At 35.3% G+C, this 21,406-nt stretch overlaps 1 protein-coding gene and 1 long non-coding RNA gene across 8 annotated transcripts in view; one reads left to right on the top strand and one right to left on the bottom strand.

Annotated features, from left to right (window-relative positions):
• VPS54 (VPS54 subunit of GARP complex) overlaps window positions 1-21,406 on the bottom strand; it is a 99,227-nt gene that overhangs the window by 36,014 nt on the left and 41,807 nt on the right. For all 6 annotated transcript variants that reach the window (XM_035272432.3, XM_078349192.1, XM_035272433.3 and 3 more), the window contains 5 exons: window positions 13,366-13,706; window positions 5,018-5,147; window positions 4,249-4,430; window positions 3,667-3,779; window positions 262-325 (listed from right to left, as the gene is read on the bottom strand). In XM_035272432.3, the coding sequence (XP_035128323.1) occupies window positions 262-325; window positions 3,667-3,779; window positions 4,249-4,430; window positions 5,018-5,147; window positions 13,366-13,706 (830 nt within the window). The remainder of the gene's footprint in view (window positions 1-261; window positions 326-3,666; window positions 3,780-4,248; window positions 4,431-5,017; window positions 5,148-13,365; window positions 13,707-21,406) is intronic.
• Window positions 3,684-21,406, top strand: part of LOC128929623 (uncharacterized) — a 59,267-nt gene continuing 41,544 nt past the window's right edge. For both annotated transcript variants that reach the window (XR_008476366.2, XR_008476367.2), the window contains exons 1-2: window positions 3,684-3,805; window positions 8,085-8,151. This is a non-coding gene — a long non-coding RNA (uncharacterized LOC128929623). The remainder of the gene's footprint in view (window positions 3,806-8,084; window positions 8,152-21,406) is intronic.

Raw genomic sequence — 21,406 nt, 5'->3', positions numbered from 1 at the left:
AATCACTCTTGGGCTATCTAGATTGTTATATGAGAAAAATCAAGCCTTTTGTGTTAAGTCAGTGTAGTCCTTAATAATGTATGCTACAGAATACAGAAGATAAAAAATCCATAAAGCTTCCTTTAAGGATTTAAAATTGTTAATCCAAATTCAGCACTGTTAAAATTGTTAATCCAAAATTTCCAATTCACTTCAAAGAAGAAGCAGAAGACTTGTGTTTTAAATAGTTAATTCAACTACTAAAGAAAAATATGTCCTCACCCAACAACTGCATACTGTTGTCCCTCGACAATAAGAACTTCAGCTGGTTTCCTTTCTTCTGTGGCTAGAGAGTAAAGAAAATAAACAAGAGAGACAAGAGTACCACATGAAATAAAATAATGGAGAAAAAGCTGAAGAAGATAGTTTCTGTTTAGGGCCTACAACTGTCTCATTTCTGAAAATAAACATCTACTTCCTGGGAAACTATGACACACAGTAAATAAAGTATACAGGAAGTTGGAAAGATTTGGATTTGAGTACCAGTCCTACCAATTACTGGATACATGACTTTGGGCCAATTATTTAACCTCTTTGTAGCACTATCTGTATCTATTAAATGTGGACAACAATATCTTTCAGGGTTATTGTTAATGGTAGAAATAATTATTACAAACTGCCTATCCCTTAGGGCTGGCACAAGGTAAATGAGCAGCAAACAGTTTTTTAAAAAGTGATTTGTTTGGAAAGGTAGAACTAACATTTAAATTGGCTGCCTTTACTATTATCATTATAGAATAGAAGTTAATTTCTAAATTTGATGGAGAGACTATATATTTAATTTTTAATACTTCAATCCAGAAGTTATTTTTATTTTCAGCATGTGATATTTCTTTTCATTATAAAACAAACTTCAGCATATTGAGGTGAAAAGAATAGTGAACTGGATTTTATCCTGGATAAACCAAATAAATTAGATTACCATGGACAACTAACTCCCTAAGCGTCCCTAAGCTTCAAATCCCTTTGGGATTGTATGCTTCCCTAAGCTTCAAGTCCCTTTGGGATTTGTTTATGTATATGAATATCTGAGAGCTATATATATTCCAATCACAATTTACTACGTATGTAAGAATATATATTTTTTGAGGGTAAGTACTGTGTCTTCATCACTTCTCTATATCGCAGAGAAGCGGAATAGCATAGTAGAAAAGAGAAATGGCCCTAAAGTCAGTCTGCCTGGATTTGAATCCCAGCTCTACCACTTCCTAGCTATGTAAATTTAGGAAAGCTGCTTAACCTCCTCGTGCCTTAGTTTCTAAATTTGTAAAATAGCAATACTAATATCTAGCTTATGGACCTGTAAATGAGACAACACATGTAAAATTCTTAGAACAAAACAGTGTAAGTAAACACTCAATTAACATCAGCTGCTATTCATTAACCTTCATTTCCCCAATGCCTAGCTGTGTGGCTAGTCACCCAATTAATATATCATCGATAAATGGATAAATAATTCTTAACTAGAAAAGAACTAGTAAAATGTTAATGGACTTCTAATAGCATACCCCTATGCTATTCAGAGAGGAAAAAAAAAAGGCTGAGACAGAAGCAAGGTATGTAAGACAAACCTCCTACTATCAGTATCCACCAAAGAAGTGAAAATAAATAGTTCATTTTTCAAAACACAATACATGAATTAATTCAAGTATTCCACATTTAGGATTTTAATTCAAAAATCATTCTGTTTGCTTAACAGTAGAATCAAAAGACTGTGAGCTGTTCAGGGACAGAAAACATGTCCCAGACATCTAGCACAGCACCTCACATAGATGGAAGTCAATTAAATATAGCTTGAAAGACTAGATGAGTGATAAGTCTTATAATTTTAAAGTAGTGATTTAGAATGGTCAGAGTGTTTCACTTTTCCTTCAGCTCTTCCTACTTAAGTGCTTTAGTTTTGCCAATATCATACAATCAATTAGAAAACTCTAACTACCACCCAATACTGTTACCTATTAAAAACTGTCATATAACAAAAATTTACTTAATTCCTTCAATTCTTCTCTCTACCCCATATCAACTAATCTATTTTATACTTTTCCTTAGCCCTTTTCCCCTTGTCATAGCAGCAGAAGTAGTAGCCTTTCTCTTAAACTCTGGATTCTGTTCCAGGCACCTTGTCCCATAAATCACCCTCTCTCTAACTTCTTTTTATCTCTAGCTACTTCTTCAACACTCACTTTTCCTTCTCAGCCAAATCTGTTGAAAAAGCAGGCTATATATACTTGTCTACCCTTCCTCACTTTTCCAGTTACTTAGCACTGAAGTGCAATCTGACTCTTTATCACTCCAATGAATTACTGAGATTGCAAATGATCTATGAGTCAAACTAATGGTTACTGTTTGCATTTTATTCAGTCTTTCTTTTGTAGTCTAGTTGCATTTTGTGCAAATGTGAAGTATACAATTTAAAAATATTTCCATGTAAGCCAGGTGCAGTGGCTCACACCTGTAATCCCAGTACTTTGGGAGGCTGAGGTGGGCAGATCATGAGGTCAGGAGTTTGAGACCTGACTGACCAACATGGTGAATTCCTGTCTCTACTAAAAATACAAAAATTAGCCAGGCATGGTGGTGTATGCCTATAATCCCAGCTACTCAGGAGGCTGAGGCAGGAGAAAAGCTTCAACCTGGGAGGCAGAGGTTGCAGTGAGCAGAGATCGCACCATTGCACTCCAGCCTGGGTGACAGAGCAAGACTCCGTCTCAAAAAAAAAAATAATAATAATTGATGTAGAAATTTAAAACCTTGATTAAATGCATAAAATTTGAAATAATGCAATACCTCCTCTACTAGAAATACTCAAGAATTTCATAATTATAAATCTGATATTAAAGGATGGAGTATAAATAAATTTACGTTATTATCATATAACTCCACTTGAACTAGTAGACAAAAGTATCCCCCAGCCACCCCTTTCACATGAAAACTCACCTGGTATTTGATACCAGTGACAACTCTCTAATCATTTTATTTCTATCTTCTAGATTTCTCCCTACCTCTCTGGTTCTTCCATTTTTGTTTCCTTCATGGTTTTATGTTTGTGTTTTCTCTACGTGAGTAACTACATTATTGTGATTGCTTATATTGTGATTGTTGGTTCTGTTCATTAGACTTAGCCTCTTTAAAGCAGAATTCTAACTGCTATCTCTGTCTCAATTCTGCCTCAACAAAGAACACAAAATAGAAGCTAACTAGTGCTTACTTAATACATACATGTAAACAATATGATACAGTATCTAAGAACATAGTTATGAAATTATATAAAGCTGGTTTCAAATCCCAACTCATCATTTGTGTAAAAATTACTTAACTCTTCTGAGCCTCAAGCCTCCTCATTGTTACACAAAGTAATGACAGTACCGACATCACAGATTGTTGTGAGAATGAATTGGAGTAATGCATGTAAAAAACATGGTCCAGTGTCTGGCATATGGTTACAACACCCAATAAATATTTGAAATCATTATTATAAATTGCCACAGTTTTTCTGTCAAGTATTTACTACGTTGGGAATATTGGTTCTAACTTTTCAACAGGCATTGTCAATTAAAGAAATATTAAGCATTCATACAAAATAAATAACATAAAATTGAAAGAGAATGTGTGAATGAATCCACATACCTCCTGATTTTTTTTCAGGTAAAGCAATCTTCCCATCTGAAATAGAATCAACAAGATCCTGAAATTCTGCAGGAACATCAGCTTGCTTCCAGCGCTCATTGTCTAAGAGGAGGCTAGTCCACAATAAAAAGAAAAGAAGGTAAACTTTAGTATCTCAGTACTATCTTCCCTGGTTTAAAGGAAAAGGAAAAAAAGCTGAGTGAGTACATTAAGACTCAAAATGTGCTGAACATTTCAATAAACTGAAATCATTCATAAGTAGGACCAATACTTTCAGAAAATATTTCCCTTTTTATATCTCAGCCCCCCCAAAAAAGAATTATGAAACAATTAACTTTGAGTGGGGAAAAAAAGTCAACTTACTGAGGATCTTCCTGATAAGTACTGTAATAGAAGTGAACATTCTAACTCCACTTTGAAAAGGAAAAAATGTAATTTTAATTCCACAATCTGCCTTTAATTAAAAAAAAATACTTATCAGGCATTTTCACTGCCCAGTTGAGTTTCCGCTTCAAAATATAACAGTGTTTCACAAAATAAAATAAAAAAATCAAAAGAACAGAATGGGCATGGTGATGATACCTGAGCTTAGTTTTTCTCTCTTCATGAAATCTATTTACAAACTTATTAGCTTGGCTCTGAAGTGCTCCAAGTAATGACATACTTTTTCTTCCACAGATCTGTTCAGTGTCTAAAATGAATGTTTCCATTAATCTAGAAAGTGTTATGAATTCCATGGAATTTAGCTTCTCAAGAAAACCATCCTAAATTTTAATACAAAAATCATGAGAGTTAGTGTAACAGCAAATATAAATGACTTATAAAAACCAAGTTAACAAATATATTTTATAATACATATTATTTTTTCATTTTAATAAAATTTCCCAACACTTCAGACCCAGAAATTGAGCATTAAATGCTTAAGAGGTCCAAATTTGATTCTGATCCCTTTATAACTAATGGAGTAGTTCAAGTGAATTTAGGTCATACTGTAAAATTTTCACAATGTTGGAGTTTTATTATAAACTTGTTTGACTACATAGATTTAGGTATACATATATACACATACATATATATGTAAAACAACATTAATTTCAAATTAGTTATTAACATAATTTTAAAATAAATCATTTATTTGAAAGTAATGCTTTAGTAATTCTTGTTTCTTTTATTTAGATAATTTTATATCTCAACATCTCCCTAACAGACCATGTCAGTAACACTGACTTTATTAAATGTTAAAAATACAATATGCATCATGGGGAACATAGGAAGCAAAGACATAATTCCAGATCTTCAAAATTATCACGTATAAAATATAAAATATGTAAAGCTTTATGAAAATAATTACCTTTGCTCTTGACATGAGAAATTTGACAGCTCGATCATGGCATATATCTGAGGCACTATATAATAATTCCTGGATATTATTTGCCAGCTTTCCTAGCTCTGAGTCAGTTAATCTCATGTCTTCACTGACCCTGAAAATGATAAAATTTAGTAAGGGAAAGTTGTAAACAAAGTATTCTCCATAGGTGGCACATGAATAAAAGGGATATAAAAGCTGTAAAATTAACATCTGAAGAAAAAATTATATGATGTACCAAGTATCTTATAGTTTTTATAGTGAATCATTACTTAAACATGCTCAGATAATACAATTATATTTATATATTTTTAATATATATATATATATAATTGCATTTTAGATTCTGGGGTACAGGTAAAGAACACGTAGGATTGTTGCATAGGTACACACATAGCAATGTGATTTGCTGCCTCAATCCCCAACATCTATATCTGGCATTTCTCCCGATGTTATCCCTCCCCAACTCCCTACCCCCTCACTGTCCCTCCCCTAGACCGCCCCACAGACCTCAGTGTGTGAAGCTCCCCTCCCTGTGTCCATGTGTTCTTATTGTTCAACACCTGCCTGTGAGTGAGAACATGCAGTGTTTGATTTTCTGTTCTTGTGTCAGTTTGCTGAGAATGATGGTTTCCAGGTTCATCCATGTCCCCACAAAGGACACAAACTCATCATTTTTGATGGCTGCATAATATTCCAGGGTGCATATGTGCCATATTTTCCCTGTCCAGTCTATCATCCATGGGCATTTGGGTTGCTTCCAAGTCTTTGATATTGTCAACAGTGCTGCAACGAACCTATATGTGCATGTGTCCTTATAGTAGAACAATTTATAATACTTTGGATTATAAATTGTTCTACTATAACCCCCAGTAATGGGATTGGTGGGTCAAATGGAATTCCTATTTCTAGGTTCTTGAGGAATCACCACATTGTCTTCCACAATGGTTGAACTAATTTACACTCCCACCAACAGTGTAAAAGTGTTCCTATTTCTCCACATCCTCTCCAGCATCTGTTGTCTCCAGATTTTTTAATGATTGCCATTCTAACTGGTATGAGATGGTATCTCAACGTAGTTTTGATTTGCATTTCTCTAATGACCAGTGATGATGAGCATTTTTTCATGTTTGTTGGCCTCATATATGTCTTCTTTTGAAAAGTGTATGTTCATATCCTTTGCCCACTTTTGAATGGGTTTTTTTCTTGTACATCTGTTTTAGTTCTTTGTAGATTTTGCATATAAGTCCTTTGTCAAATGGGTAGATTGCAAAAATTTTTTCCCATTCTGTTGGTTGCTGATTCACTCTAATGACTGTTTCTTTTGTTGTGCAGAAGCTCTGGAGTTTAATTAGATCCCATTTGTCTATTTTGGCTTTTGTTGCCAATGCTCTTGGTGTTTTAGTCATGAAGTCCTTGCCTTCTCCTATGTCCTGAATGGTTTTGCCTAGGTTTTCTTCTAAGGTTTTTATGGTGTTAGGTCTTATGTTTAAGTCTTTAATCCATCTGGAGTTAATTCTAGTGTAAGGTGTCAGGAAGGGGTCCAGTTTCTGCTTTCTGCACATGGCTATCCAGTTTTCCCAACACCATTTATTAAACAGGGAATCCTTTCCCCATTGCTTGTTTTTTTCAGGTTTGTCAAAGATCAGATGGTTGTAGATCTGTGGCATTGCCTCTGAGGCCTCTGTTCTGTTCCATTGGTCTATATCTCTGTTTTGGTACCAGTACCATGCTATTATGATTATTGTAGCCTTGTAGTATAGTTTGAAGTCAGGTAGTTTGATGCCTCCAGCTTTGTTCTTTTTGCTCAGAATTGACTTGGCTATGTGGTCTCTCTTTTGGTTCCACATGAAGTTTAAGGCGGTTTTTTCCAGTTCTGTGAAGAAGGTATTTGGTAGCTTGATGGGGATAGAGTTGAATCTATAAATTACTTTGGGCAGTATGACCATTTTCACGGTATTGATTCTTCCTAACCATGAGCATGGAATGTTTTTCCATCTGTTCGTGTCTTCTCTTACTTCGTTGAGCAGTGATTTGTAGTTCTCCTTGAAGAGGTCCTTTACATCCTTTGTTAGTTGTATTCCTAGGTATTTCATTCTCTTTGTAGCAATTGTGAATGGCAGTTTGTTCTTGATTTGGCTCTCTTTAAGTCTGTTACTGGTGTATAGGAATGCCTATGATTTTTGCACATTGATTTTGTATCCTGAGGCTTTGCTGAAATTGCTTATCAGTTTAAGGAGATTTTGGGCTGAGACAACAGGGTCTTCTAAATATATGATCATGTCATCTGCTCTATTATTGTTCGTTTTGAGACAGGGTCTCGCTCTGTCAACCAGGCTGGAGTACAGTGGCACATTCAGAGCTCACTGAAACTTCAAACTCCTAGCCTCAAGTGATTTCCCTCACTAGCCCCCCAAGTAGCTAGGACTATACGTGTGCACCACCACACCTGGCCAATCTTTTTTGAAAATTTTTTGTAGAGACAAAGTCTTGCTACAGTGCCCAGCCTGGTCTCAAATCCCTGGCCTCAAGCAATCTTCCTACCTTGGCATCCCAAAGTGCTAGGATTACAAGCGTGAGCCACTGTGCCCAGCCACAAATGTATTTTTATCATAACCTTAAAAAACAAGAATTTTCATTTTCCACTGTAGAATTTTGAACACTTAGTTCAGATTCTGATTGGAAAGTCTGCAGAAACTACAGCAAAATAAAATTTTTAGATTAGGTACAAGGTGGTAGCTATGTCAGGGACGGTTGTTGCAAAGGCACCTAAGATGATACAGTGGAAGCAAGAAGAGGGAAGGAATGTTATTTTATGACAAACAGGCTCTCTTTTTACTTATAATTATGAATGAGTATAAATATTCAGTTCAACTGAACTAATATTTACTAAGCATTTACTGTGCTTAAGTGCCAGGCACTAGAGGGAATTTAACAGGTTGATGCTTTCAAGAAACCTAAACTCAAACAGGAGTATATATAAGACATAATATACTTTTTTCAATTTTGAGGGGAATTGTAAAACTTTCTGTTTTTAAACATTTTCCCCCAGGGGCATATATAAAGACCACTTGATTCCTTGCCATCCGTTCAATTTAGTGTTGTTACCATAAGCCAAGGTAAGTACCTTAACATCATTTTTCTCCCTTTCAGTTGAATTAAAATTCTTTTCAAAGATACTACAAAGAGGCTCTGGTGTATATTATTTTGAGGCAAATGATTATTCTAATTGGTTAATGTATTAAAGAAAGTTATTAACTGCTATCCTCCAAAATCATAATGTCACTAAATCCGTTTAATAATGCTTCAAAATAAGAGAGATATTAATATCCTTAAAGTACTCTCAGAAGAATGACCTTGTTTGAGCCTCACACTGTGAGGTAGGTAGATAAATAACTACTTATGGAGGAGAACACTGAATCTTAGAAAGTTGAAGTGACCTACCCAAGGTTACAAGATTGAGAGTAGAACTAGAACCCACAATTAGTCTATTTCTAATCAAGTAAGCTTCCCCTGCTCCGACATTTATTCCTACATAACAGTCTAGTGGTATTTCAAAACAAATACATGAAAAATTCCTGCTTAAATTTCAAAGTCAACTATACTATTAAAATAAATTTTTAATTCCTGAAAGGTTATTTAGAATTCCCCCCCCACCCCCATGTAACAGAATAATTAAGGAATTTGAAACTCCTGGCACTACACTACCAATTCACAAAAATATAAACAGAAAATAGCAAATAAAAACAACTCACGTCCTTAAAAAAAGTCAATTTATCCAAAAAGCCACAGTTATATTTTTTTTTTAATTTCATTCACTGTAATTCTGCTTTTAAAAAGATTTTTTATTTTTTAACTTCAGTTAGATCTCTTAACTTTCACATCAATAGGAAAACTAGAAACAAGCTCCAACGTAATCCAGCAATTCTACTTTTGGGTATATATCTAAAATAATTGAAAGTAAGATCTTCAGGATTTATATGTAAACTCAAAGTTCATAACATCACTATTCGAAATAGTCAAGACGTGGAAGCAACACAAGTGTCCACTAATGGATGAACAGATAAACAAAATGTGATATATACATACAAGACATATACATATATCACACACATATATGTTTATATCACATACATGTGAATGGGATATTCATCAGCCTGAAAAAGAGGAAATTTTGATACATGCTACATCATGGATGAAACTTGAAGACATTATGCTTTGCAACTCTTTCTAATCTTTTCCATTGTTTTTCTCTTCCCAATTCCTGCCTAGTATTTCCTATTTTGTGCCCATTTTTGCACTGTGATAAACTTACAAAATTGCAGGTTATTTTGAAGAAAATATGGAAAATCTACTACTAACAAAGTTAAAACATCATGCAGTCTTTTATATGTTCTATATAGGTGATTCAATTATATACTGCAAAAACACTTAATACAGCATAGCCAGGGCCCTTATATGAAAGAACTAGTTAGACTCACACATATAAATATACTCAATTAATTAACTGCCCCTTTAGGTTGGGTAGTTCCCAGACATACATGCGTCTACTGAACATAGAATCATCTACAGAACCTATGCTTCATGCTGTAGGAGGATGTGATTGGGGAAGCCTGAGAATGTTCAGTGTATAAAGTGAGCCACAATGGAGGTAGGAGGGGAAGGATAAAAACTGTGAGACTGCATCTGGTTTAATAGGATCTCAAATGGTGTAGCATAAAGCTAACCATGTTTCAGTATCTCTCTTTTGCCACAGTGACAGCTCTAACTGGGCAAATAGTCAACAAGCTAAAGACTTATTTCTCAAGTCTCCCTTATAGCTAGATATAGTCATGTAACTATGCTGACCACTAGGATATGAACGGAAGTAACAAGTGCAAAATCTGGATTGTGCTTGTTTTTAAAAAGAAAGAATAAAATATAAACAAATCTATGTGAAGGTAACAGAGAACAAATCTAAAATGTACATGGATTTGTAAAAGACCAAGAAGAGTTAAGGCAATCCTAAAGAAGAAAAAGTAGGAGAAATTACTCTCCCAGATATTAGTATGAATTTAAAAGCTACAGTTGCTGGGGCATGATGGTTATGCCCAGCACTCTGGGAGGCTGAGACAGGAGAATCACTTGGGGCCAGGAGTTTGAGACCAGCCTGGGCAACATAGCAAGAACCTGTCTCTACAAAAAAAAATTATTTAAGAAAAAAAAGCTATAATAACTACAATAACTAAGACAATCTTACTTAATGGTACTGGTGTAAAGACAGAAAAATGAACAAAATAGAGTCCAGAAACAGTTACACATATATCTGAATATTTGAGTTATGGTAAGAGTGACATTATAGAGCAGTAGGAAAGACAGCTTTTTCAACAAATGGTGCAATGTCAAAAACATATCCATATGAGAGAAAAATATTAACCCTTATACTATACCTAAAAATCAATCCTAGATGGACTATAGGTCTTAATGTGAAAAAGACAGAAACAAAGTTTCTAGACACTAACAAGAAAATATCTTCAAATCCTTAAAGTGGAGAAAGATTTCTTAAATAGGACACAAAGGAAGCATAAATCATAAAGGAAAGTAATGAATCATAGAATTATATTAAAATTAAGAACTTTTGTTCACCAAAAACCCTAATAAGAGAGAGAAAAGTCAACACATAGAGTGGGAAAACACAGCTGCAATATGGACAACTGGCAAAAGGCTTGTACTGACCTAACATAAAGAACCTTTATAAATCAGGACAGGCTTGGTGGATCACACCTGTAATCCCAGCACTTTGGGAGGCCGAGGTGGGCAGATCACGAGGTCTAGAGTTTGAGACCAGCCTGGCCAATATGATGAAACCCCGGCTCTACTAAAAAAAATACAAAAATTAGCTGGGCATGGTGGCGTGTGCCTGTAATCCCAGCTACTCAGGAGGCTGAGGCAGAATAATTGCTTGAATCTGGGAGCCAGAGGTTGCAGTGAGCGGAGATCACGCCACTGCACTCCAGCCTATGCAACAAAAGGAAGACTCTGCCTCAGGAGAAAAGAAACATAAATCAATAAGAAATAATATAAACCAATAGAAAAGTTGGTAAAGGCCTTGAATAGGCACTTCATAGAAGAGGATATCCCAGCAGCCAATAAATGTATGAAAAGGTGCTCTCCTATCATCAAGGAAATAAAATTACTACACTTGTGACATACCCAACAGAATGGCTAACATGTAAAAGACTGACAATATCAAAAGTGAAGGAAGATGTGGAGTGACACAAACTGTTCCACACTTCTGAGGGGAGTGTAAATGAGTACAACCACTTTAAGAAATTGTTTGGCATTAGCTAAATTGACCATTCACATACTTTATTTGTTCCCAGGTAGATATTCCACAGAAATGCTTATAACATGCGCACCAAAGCTATCTAGAATGTTCATGGCAATCCAAAAGGAAAATAACCCAAATCTTATCAAATTAGAATATATACATATATTATGGTATATTATAAAATGGATTATTTGTATAAAAAATTTACTGCTACATGCAACAACCTTGGATAGATATTGGAAATGTAATGCTGAATGAAAGAAGTCAGAGACAAAAGAGCAAATATATGATTCCATTTGCATAAAGTTTAAAAACTGGAAAAACCAATTGTTTTAATGGTTTCCTGTGGGAGGGAATAGTGTAGTATTACAGTGGCAAGAAGGGCTTCTGAAGAGCTGGTAAAGTTTTATTTTTTGAGGTGGGTGAAAATTACACCAACACAATCACTTTGTGCTAGTTGAGCTGAGCACTTTATAATTGGTGCATTTTGCCATATGTGCATTATGTTCCAAGAGGATCATAAAAGGGCTGAGGAGAGGAAGTTGAATACGTATAATACTTGAAGCTGGAAGGTGAGGCTTAGTTCTTCCCAAATTGCATGGCTATTGTTAAAATGTTTAAAAAACAAAACAAAGGAAGGTATCATCAGCACTTTGTCCTCTCCTTCCTGCTGCTAGGGATGAAAATGAAATGCTAAAATCTAGAACAGCCGCCTTAGACACAGGTGGAAATTACACACTGAGAAAGGTAGAGCTGTCTTCTCAGCTGAAGATCTCCTACCTCTGAAATGTTACATGAAGAAACAAAATGTTATATTGTTTAAGCTACAGAGTTTACACATCTTTTTTTATAGCTTTAGACTATACCCTAACTAGTAAATGTAAAAATATTAGCCTGAATACAGAAAAAACTATTTTTATTAATATATGGCTCAGGGTTTTGTTTGTTTCTACTGAAGAACAGCATTATAGCTGGCTTTATGCTGTAACTGTAACCTTTATAAGTTCCAGGACCATAAGTTGACTTACATAAAGATAACTGAGTTGATTTACATAAATATAATAAAAGTATAGTTATTCTTAACAATAACTAGATCCAAACTATATTCTTGGACCAGAAAGATTTTATTGGTTCCATTTTATTGATAACTGAGATTACTGGATCAATTGGTAAACTTTGTTTAAATGAAATCTGTGGATTAGATGGTAATATTAATAATTTATCATATCAATTTTTTTGTATTTAATCAGTATACTAAGGTTATATAGGAATGTTCTTGTATTTAGGAAATATACACCAGGTACCTAGGGATAATAGTGCATCATGTCTGTAACCGACTGTCAAAGGATTCAGAAAAGATATTAATATAAGAGATAAAGAAAGAGACTAAAGGAGACAGAAAGAGAAAAAGGGAGGGAGGGAGACAGAGGGTAATGTGGTAAACTATTAATACCTGGGGAATCTGGATGAAGGCTATATGAGAGTTTTTTTACTTCTATTCTGGCAATGTTTCTGCAAATTTGAAATTATTTCAAAATAAGAAGTTTTTAAAACTAAGGTTTAAGAAAAGACATGATCCATTTGGAAATTCATTTCTTTGAAAAACCAAAAGTTATAAATTAAACAGATTTTCACAACATATAAATTACAAAGGTGACACAGAAGAAAGAAAAAACCAAAGCAATAGCTGACCTGGGTTCCAGTAAATGTTCTGCCACTAGTCACTTTAAGTAAGTCATTGAAGCTCTCTGGGCATCAATTACCTTATCACTGAAATGAGGTCATTTAATAAAATGGTCTTTAAAGTTCTTTTCCAGTCTTAAAACTCTACAATTCTCAGTTACTTCCAACGCTCACCTCCTTACCTCTCATACATTTTTTTAAAAAGATATACTTCATAAAATATATTTTTGTTAAATTCTAAAATTTACATGGTTTTTCAATAAACTGAATAATCAATAACTGAAGCCATTAACAACATGACTCAAAATCTTGTCAATTTGGCAGTAGCCACTATACTCACAGAATATCCACACCTCCTGGAATAGCAGATGATGCTGTCTGCTCTTTGCTGGATGAAGAATCAGTAGTACATTCTGGCTCAGATACAGAATCACTGCTGCAGGGCTCACTATTTGGAGATGCATTTCTTTGAGAGGTAGTGTCAACTGCTACAGGTGTTAGCTCACCCTCACTGAATGCATCACTTATAAACATGCCTTCATGGATTAAATAAGCCACCTCTGTGTCCAGTGAATTATCTTTTGCAGCATTCTTCTGTTGTGAGATCTCTTCCAATTCTCTAGTCCTTTGGTTTTTGTCAAGAACTGAGAGAACAACACTGTGAATGATATTTAACGTTGCCTACAAGAAAATAGGACATACTTTTAAGGAACGTAAAATATCTGTTACCTGAAGTTCCGAAAAGAGAATAATGTGCATGTAATTTTGTACATCTACAATCGTAAATGAGTCAGTCATGTATATCAGAATTTCTAATGATCTTTTTTATTACATAGGAAAAGTGACACAAAAAAGAACTGCCCAGGAGAAATGGGTTCACTAAAGCTTAGAAATAAAGTTCCGATATTTTAACTAATTTTTAAAATGGAAATCTCCCTAAAATATGTTGCATATTTCTCTGACCTCCTAAAAATGTTACACTAAACATAAAATAACTTGCCCGTCAGAGAATCATATACATTGACATGCCTGCCTAAAAGAAAAGGAATCCCTATCACTTACCATGCCTAGCCCCTACTTATCTCTCTCCTTTTCTCATCTACTCTCTCACTTATTCACTACTCTCCAGACATTCTAGTTTCCTTTCTACTCTTCCCTCATTCCAGGATTGTTCCCACCTCAATGCCTTTGCTTTTCCTTTGTCCAGAATGCTTTTCACCTTGATCTTTGCACATATTTCTTTCTCATCACTGAGGTTCTGGCACCAGTGGTCACTTTCTCAAAGAGGCCTTCCCTGACTCTCCTGTTGGCAACTCTATCCCATTATCCAGTTTTTGTCAAAAACAAAAAATAAATTAAAAAAACAACATTTATCATTATCTAAAATTATCTTTGTTTATTCTAGGTCTCCTTCTACTAGAATGTTAGCTCCATTCCATGATACTATAATCCTAATGCCTAGAATAGTGCCTGGCAAATAGGAAATGCTCAATAAACACTGAAAGCTAGGTGAATGAAGAGTAAATTTATATAAACTAATGTCTTTGTGGACAATTAAGAAATAAAAGGCTACTTGTCTATTTTAACATTCACAGTTACAGTCTTACAATTTGTTTCTCCCTTTCTCAAAACCTTGATTTGTATTTTGGAATCTACATGGTTCTAGGGAAGCAGACTCCAACTTCAGGTCAAGTATCTGGAACCACCACGATCTGAGCTTAATGATTAGGAAGGTACATAGAAGAGAGAACTGCAAAGAAATAAAGCTAAGCCTTGATGACATCAATAATCTCTCTATGAAGCACCTAAAGGCTGATCTACCTCTGGGTATTTTTTTAGTTATATGAACTAATAAATCCCCTTAACTATTTGAGACACTCTGAGTTGTGTTTCCTGTTATTTGGAACTGAAAGCATTTTAAATGAGACAGTAGTCCATAGAATATACAGAAGATACAGCCTTCATGACCTTTAGGACCAAAGTGTCTACTATAAATACTGCATTTTTTTTCTTTCTTCGTTGCTTACTAACTTCTCTATTGTCAGAAACTTGGTGCTCCGCTACTGCTGCTTTAATCCTCACTACTGTCGAATCTTTGATATACTTACTTCCCTCATTTTTTTTGCCTTTCTTTTTCCTTACCTCTTCTGTCTTGTCAATTCTAGCTTTTTAAAATAAAAAGATCATGATGATAGACCTATCTAACATCTATTCTACATCATCTTTTCCATGGTACAATAGCCATGTAATTTGAGTAGAAAGAAGCCCACCTTCCAGCTTCAAGTGTCAGTCCTAAATAGCCCACTCAGTGTACTCCCAACCTCCTTGCTCATGATTAGCTAGAGATGAGAAGAAAATACAGACTTAAACTAATAATTAGTGCACAGCATTTTTCCTGACCACAGTGACTGGGCATGTGACCTAAACTGGTTCAATCAATTAACGCCAAGAACTTTAATTTGATGACTTAAACAGAATAATTCCAGGTGAAAAACTGTAAATTTGGCTCAATCAATAAAGAAGTTTCATTGCTGATGGAAGAAGTAAAACTCTAAGTAAAAAATAGAAAACTTCTAGGTGGTATAGAATTGTGGCAAATGTGGCAGACCTAGAACTGACGAAGCCAAGTGGAAAGAGAAAGGCAAAGCTGAATTGGAAACAGAGAAACTAAGCTGGAGAACCAAGACAAAACCATGCAAGAAGCCTTTCCTAGTCTCGAACTTGGTTTTAATTACCAGAGCCAATACATTCCTTGCATTGTTTAAACTAGTTTGAATACTTCATTCCTTTTAATAACATCTTAGCTTATACAGTTATTAAAATTTTCCATATAAAGTTTATCAGCTATTCTCTTAGGGTTTCTTCTTTGCTGTTTTCACTGTATCTACACTTTTGAAGATTTAATTATTTTATCCAAGTCCAAAGCCATTCTTGCTTAGGGATGCCAGAAGACTGGTATCCAAAAAATAAGACTTTAAAATATACAATAGGTTCAACAGTAGATACATGGTTTACTTTCCGAACTATCATTTACACAGTCTGTAGACAAGTCCATGTTTCAAAAACACCAGGACAGCTAAACCAAATATAATTTTCCAATCTTGAGAATGGAGTGAATGAAATATCTGGTAACTACAGTGATAGCCATAATGACAACTGATATTGTCATTATGATATTGACAAATATCATAACTGATATTGACAAATAAGACTAGGATTATTTGTCCATACAACGAAATAAAATTTACAAGCTAAGAATTCCTTGAAAAGAAGGTAAGCTTCATTTAAAAGCTGTTTTCTGTTTTACCTATAAGAATCAGCCTAATCCACAGACAAGAATTTAATAAAAAGTCAAAATACAATTAATAGTAAAGAATGAATTATGGAGGTCTTATAATCCTAATTTCAAAACTTACAAGACTATGGTAATCATAACAGTGTGGTATTGGCATAAAGAGTGACATATAGAACACAGAGAGCCCAGAAATGAACTCTCACATATATAATAAAATGTTTTTTTGACAAGGGTGGCAAAACCATTCAATGCAGAAAGGACAGCCTTTTCAACAAATGGTACTGGGAAAACTGAATATACACATGCTAAAGAATGAAAGTAGACCTTATCTTACATATAAAAACTAAAGTCGATTAAAGGCCTAAATATAAGATCTAAAAATATAAAACACTTAGAAGACAATACAGGGAAAAAGCTTCATGACCCTGGATTTGGCACTGATTTCTTCAATATGAAATGAAAAACACAGGCAACAACAACAAAAAAATAGGTAAACTGGACTACATCAACATAGAAAAACTTCTATGCATCAAAAGACATCATTAACAGAGTAAAAAGGCAACCTATGAAATGAGAGGAAATATTTGCAAATCACATATTTGATAAAGGATTAACATCCAGAATATGTAAAGAACTTGTACAACTCAACAACAAAAAGCCAAACCACCCCATGAAATAATAGGCACACATTTTTTCCAAAAAAGGCATAAAAATGCTGAATAAGCATATAAAAATATGCTTAACAACACTTATCATTAGAAAAATGTAAATTAAACCTACAGGGAAACACCACCTCATACCCATTAGGATGGTTACTTTCACAAAATCCAGAAAATAACAAGTGTTGGAAAGGATGTAGAAAAATTGGAACCCTTGTGCACTATTGGTGGAAATGTAAAATGGTACAGCTGCTATGAAGAACAGTGTGAAGATTCCTCAAAAAATTACAAATAGAATTACCATATGATCCATAAGTTCCACTTCGGGGATTGACAAAAATAAGAACTGAAAGGGGGCCTCAGAGAGGCATTTGCATAGGCATGCTCATGGCAGTAGTATTCTCAATAGCCAAAAGGAGAAACACAAAGTGTCCATTGACAAATGAATGGATAAACAAAATGTAGTGTATACACATATAATGGAATATTATTCATATTACTCAGCCTTATAAAGGGAGAATATTCTAACCCACTACAACACAGATGGCACCTTGAGGACCTTAAGCTACATTAAATAAGTCAGTCACAAAAGAATAAATATTGTCTCTACTACCTAGAGAAGAGAAGTCTATCCCTGACTCTGAACTATAACAGAGTACTCAAAAATGAAATGTTATATAAAGGGCTTACAGTTTGTCACTCCATCCCAAGAAGGCAGTTTGGCAACCTGCTACTATTACTTGAGCATATCTTTTGTGATGTCCTTTTTGATGTGTCAGCTTGGCTAAGCTATACTCGATAGATACTCAATCAAATACTCATCTAGATGTTGCTGTCACAGTATTTTGAAGATGTGAATAAACGATATTATCTATTGACTTCAAGTAAGGGGAATTATGCCAGATAATGAGGATTAGCCTGCTTCAATTCATTGAAAGTCTTTAAAACCAGAGCTAAGTTTCCCCAAAAGAAAAAGAAACTCAGTTATGGACAGCAGCTTCAGCCTCTGGCTGTCAGTTCCAGCATGTCCTTCCTGATGGGCCTGCCCTATAGATTTTGGACTCAGCTAGTTACCCCTCACCAAAGTGTAAGCCAGTTTCTTGCAGTAAGTCTCTTAATGTACATTTTCTCCTGGTTCTGCTTTTCTCACTGAACCATTACTGATATAAATTTTGGTACTAGAAGTGATTCTAGAGGGCAGTACCTTAAGGATAAGGTTTCTGAATTTGCCCCTGGTTTTTTGGAAGTGTTTTCTAATCTAATTAGATTTACATTTATGACACTGTTTTCAGTGGTGAAAAGGGCATTTTCTGTTTATGACATGATGTGGCAAAAGACATATACAAAATATTGCCATTTGATACTCCAGATCAAGTGCTTATAGAAGGGGAATTTCTGAGTGATCATGTATTGGCTACCTGAGAAGATTTTAGTCAAACTAAGAGTTATGATGAGATTACTGATTGCTTCTAATTGCTCTAGAGAAAGTGGGGAAAGAGTATCATGAGCTTAGGGCTTCAAATTTTTAGCTCAAGTTCCACATAAATTATATTAAAACTTCCATATCTGTCCTAAACGAAATTCTTATCTTCTGAAGCTACAGGGCTGAACTTTCTAAAAACCAAATCTAGAATCTCATTCTGCAAGTGAATGTATTACAACATCAGTTAAATTCTCAACCTTTCAAGTTGTCTTCCATTAAAGTTAAGGCATTTACTGGGAAGAAATGAGATCCTGAAAATTAGACTGGAGACATTCATACAGATCACAGTGAGGCTGAGGATTTTTAACCTCTAAATTCTGTCAAGTCTTTTCAACCACTGGAAGTAGCCCTCCAACGGCTACTTGGAAAGATTAGCTCTCTTTTTTCATGAAAAACCCATAATGGCACTGCTGTTCTCCTTAGGCCCTTCTCCTACCACCCCTACTAAAAAAAAAAAAAAGAATAAATATTGTATGATTTCACTTATGTGAAATACCTAGAATAGTCAAACTCATAGGGACAGAAAGTAGAAAGAAAGTAGAATGGTGGTTGCCAGGGGATGGGGAAAAGAGGGAACATGTGTGTGGTATAGACGTGGTTTTGCTAGGTTGCCAAGGCTGGTGTGTGTGTGTGTGTGTGGTGTAGACAGGGTCTTGCTAGGTTGCCAAGGCTGGTGTGTGTGTGTGTGTGTGTGTGTGTGTGTGTGTGGTGTAGACAGGGTCTTGCTAGGTTGCCAAGGCTGGTGTGTGTGTGTGTGTGTGTGTGGTGTAGACAGGGTCTTGCTAGGTTGCCAAGGCTGGTGTGTGTGTGTGTGTGTGTGTGTGTGTGTGGTGTAGACAGGGTCTTGCTAGGTTGCCAAGGCTGGTCTCAAACTCCTGGCCTCAAATGATCCTCCCACCTCAGCCTCTCAAGGTGTTGGGATTATAGGCGTGAGCTACTATATCAGGCCTATATTTGGTTTTTGTCCCTATTTCCGGGCATATAGCTCCTAAAAGCCTTGGAATCTCGAGTGGTAAAAACGTTTTCGTATGCTAAAGAGATGACCAGTAGCCCAGGGCTCCTACACAGCCTGAGGATGAAGGTTGGTCACCTGAAAGACTAAGGCAGGATTAGAAGGTTGGGACTTTCAGCCCCAGCTTGGCCAGAGTTATTATTATTATTGTTATTTTTGAAATGGAGTTTTGCTCTTGTTGCCCAGGCAGGAGTGCAATAGTGTGATCTTGGCTTACTGCAATCTCTGCCTCCTGGATTCAAGCAACTCTCCTGCCTCAGCCTCCTGAGTAGCTGGAATTATAGGCATGCGCCACCATGCCTAGCTAATTTTTGTATTATTAGTAGAGATGGGGTTTCACCATGATACCAGGGTGGTCTCAAACTCCTGACCTCAGATGATCCACCTGTCTCAGCCTCCCATAGTGCTGGGATTACAGGCATAAGCCACCACGCCTGGCCCAGATTTATTATTTAATAGGTACAGAGTTTCAGTTTTGCAAGATAAAATGAGTTCTGTGGATAGATGTTGGTAATGGCAGCATAACAGTGCAAATGAACTTAATGCCCTGAACTATATATTTAAAAACAGCTAAGATAAATTTTATATGTTTATTTTTACCATGACCAAAAATAAATAAAAAATATACACTAAAAAAATACAATTAGCAGCAATAGATCCTCAAGTTGTTAACAATTACTCAAATACAAAATTTATAAATCCCAATCTTTTATTATTTATCCATTCAAAATAAAAATACTATTGTAAATTCTGGATGAAATTTTATGCTTTAGTGTCTTTTATAAAGTATAATACTAAATCACAGCACTTTGGGAGGCCAAAGCGGGAGGATCACAAGGTCAGGAGATTGAGACCATCCTGGCTAACATGGTGAAATCCCGGCTCTACTAAAAATACAAAAATTAGCTGGGTGAGGTAGCAGATGCCTGTAATCCTAGCTACTCTAAAGGCTGAGGGAGGAGAATTGCTTGAACCTGGAAGGTGGAGACTGCAGTGAACTGAGATTGTGCCACTGCACTCCAGCACTCCAGCCTGGCAACAAAGCAAGACTCTGTCTCCCCCGCCCCATAAAAAAGTATAATACTAAAGTAACATATAGGATATCCTTTGTCTTAAAGAAATAAATGCAAGCATGTAGGAAAGTAAATTATTAACCCTGGTAAATCATATAAATTCAAATAGTCTATTCCTGTAATGTGGTAAATGCTATTTAAAAACAAAATTTTTTCTGATTATAAAATACTTCTCTTTTTGAAAATTTAGGGAAAATAGCAAAGAATAAAAATGTTATATGACATAAAATCTGACCAGCTAAAGAAAACCACAAAAAAAGCCAAGCTTTCTCCTTGTTCTAGGAAGATAAAGAGATTTAAAAAAATTTTTTTTGACATAGGTGAGATCATACTATATAAGTACATCTCCATCTTGCTTTTGCTTTTTTTCTTTTTTTTTCTTGAGACAGAGTCTCACTCTGTCACCAGGCCAGAGTTCAGGGGTGCAATCTTGGCTCACTGCAACCTCCACCTCCTGGGTTTAAGTGATTCTCCTGCCTCACATACTCAGCTAATTTTTGTATTTTTAGTAGAGACAGGGTTTCATTATGTTGGCCAGGATGGTCTCAATCTCTTGACCTCGTGATCCACCCATCTCAGCCTCCCAAAGTGCTAGGATTACAGGCATGAGCCACCACGCCCAGCCCTATATCTTGCATTTTTAACTGAATATCACAATGTATGTGTTTTCTCCTACCATTAAAAATCCTTGGCGGTATATAATATTCCATGGTAAAGAATGTGTCAAGCATAATTTATTTTACCATTTCTCTATTGTTAGACATCTGGGTTCTTTCCAACTTTTAGTTATTTTTAAATTCTTCAGTAAAAATGAACAGCTTGTAATTAACATTATTTCTCAGTGAAATAATACTTGGTA

This window comes from Callithrix jacchus, chromosome 14 (assembly GCF_049354715.1).
Source record: "Callithrix jacchus isolate 240 chromosome 14, calJac240_pri, whole genome shotgun sequence".
Taxonomy (NCBI): domain Eukaryota; kingdom Metazoa; phylum Chordata; class Mammalia; order Primates; family Cebidae; genus Callithrix; species Callithrix jacchus.
The sequence above is the reverse complement of the archived record's forward strand: the minus strand, read 5'-3'. Positions and strand labels throughout refer to the sequence as shown.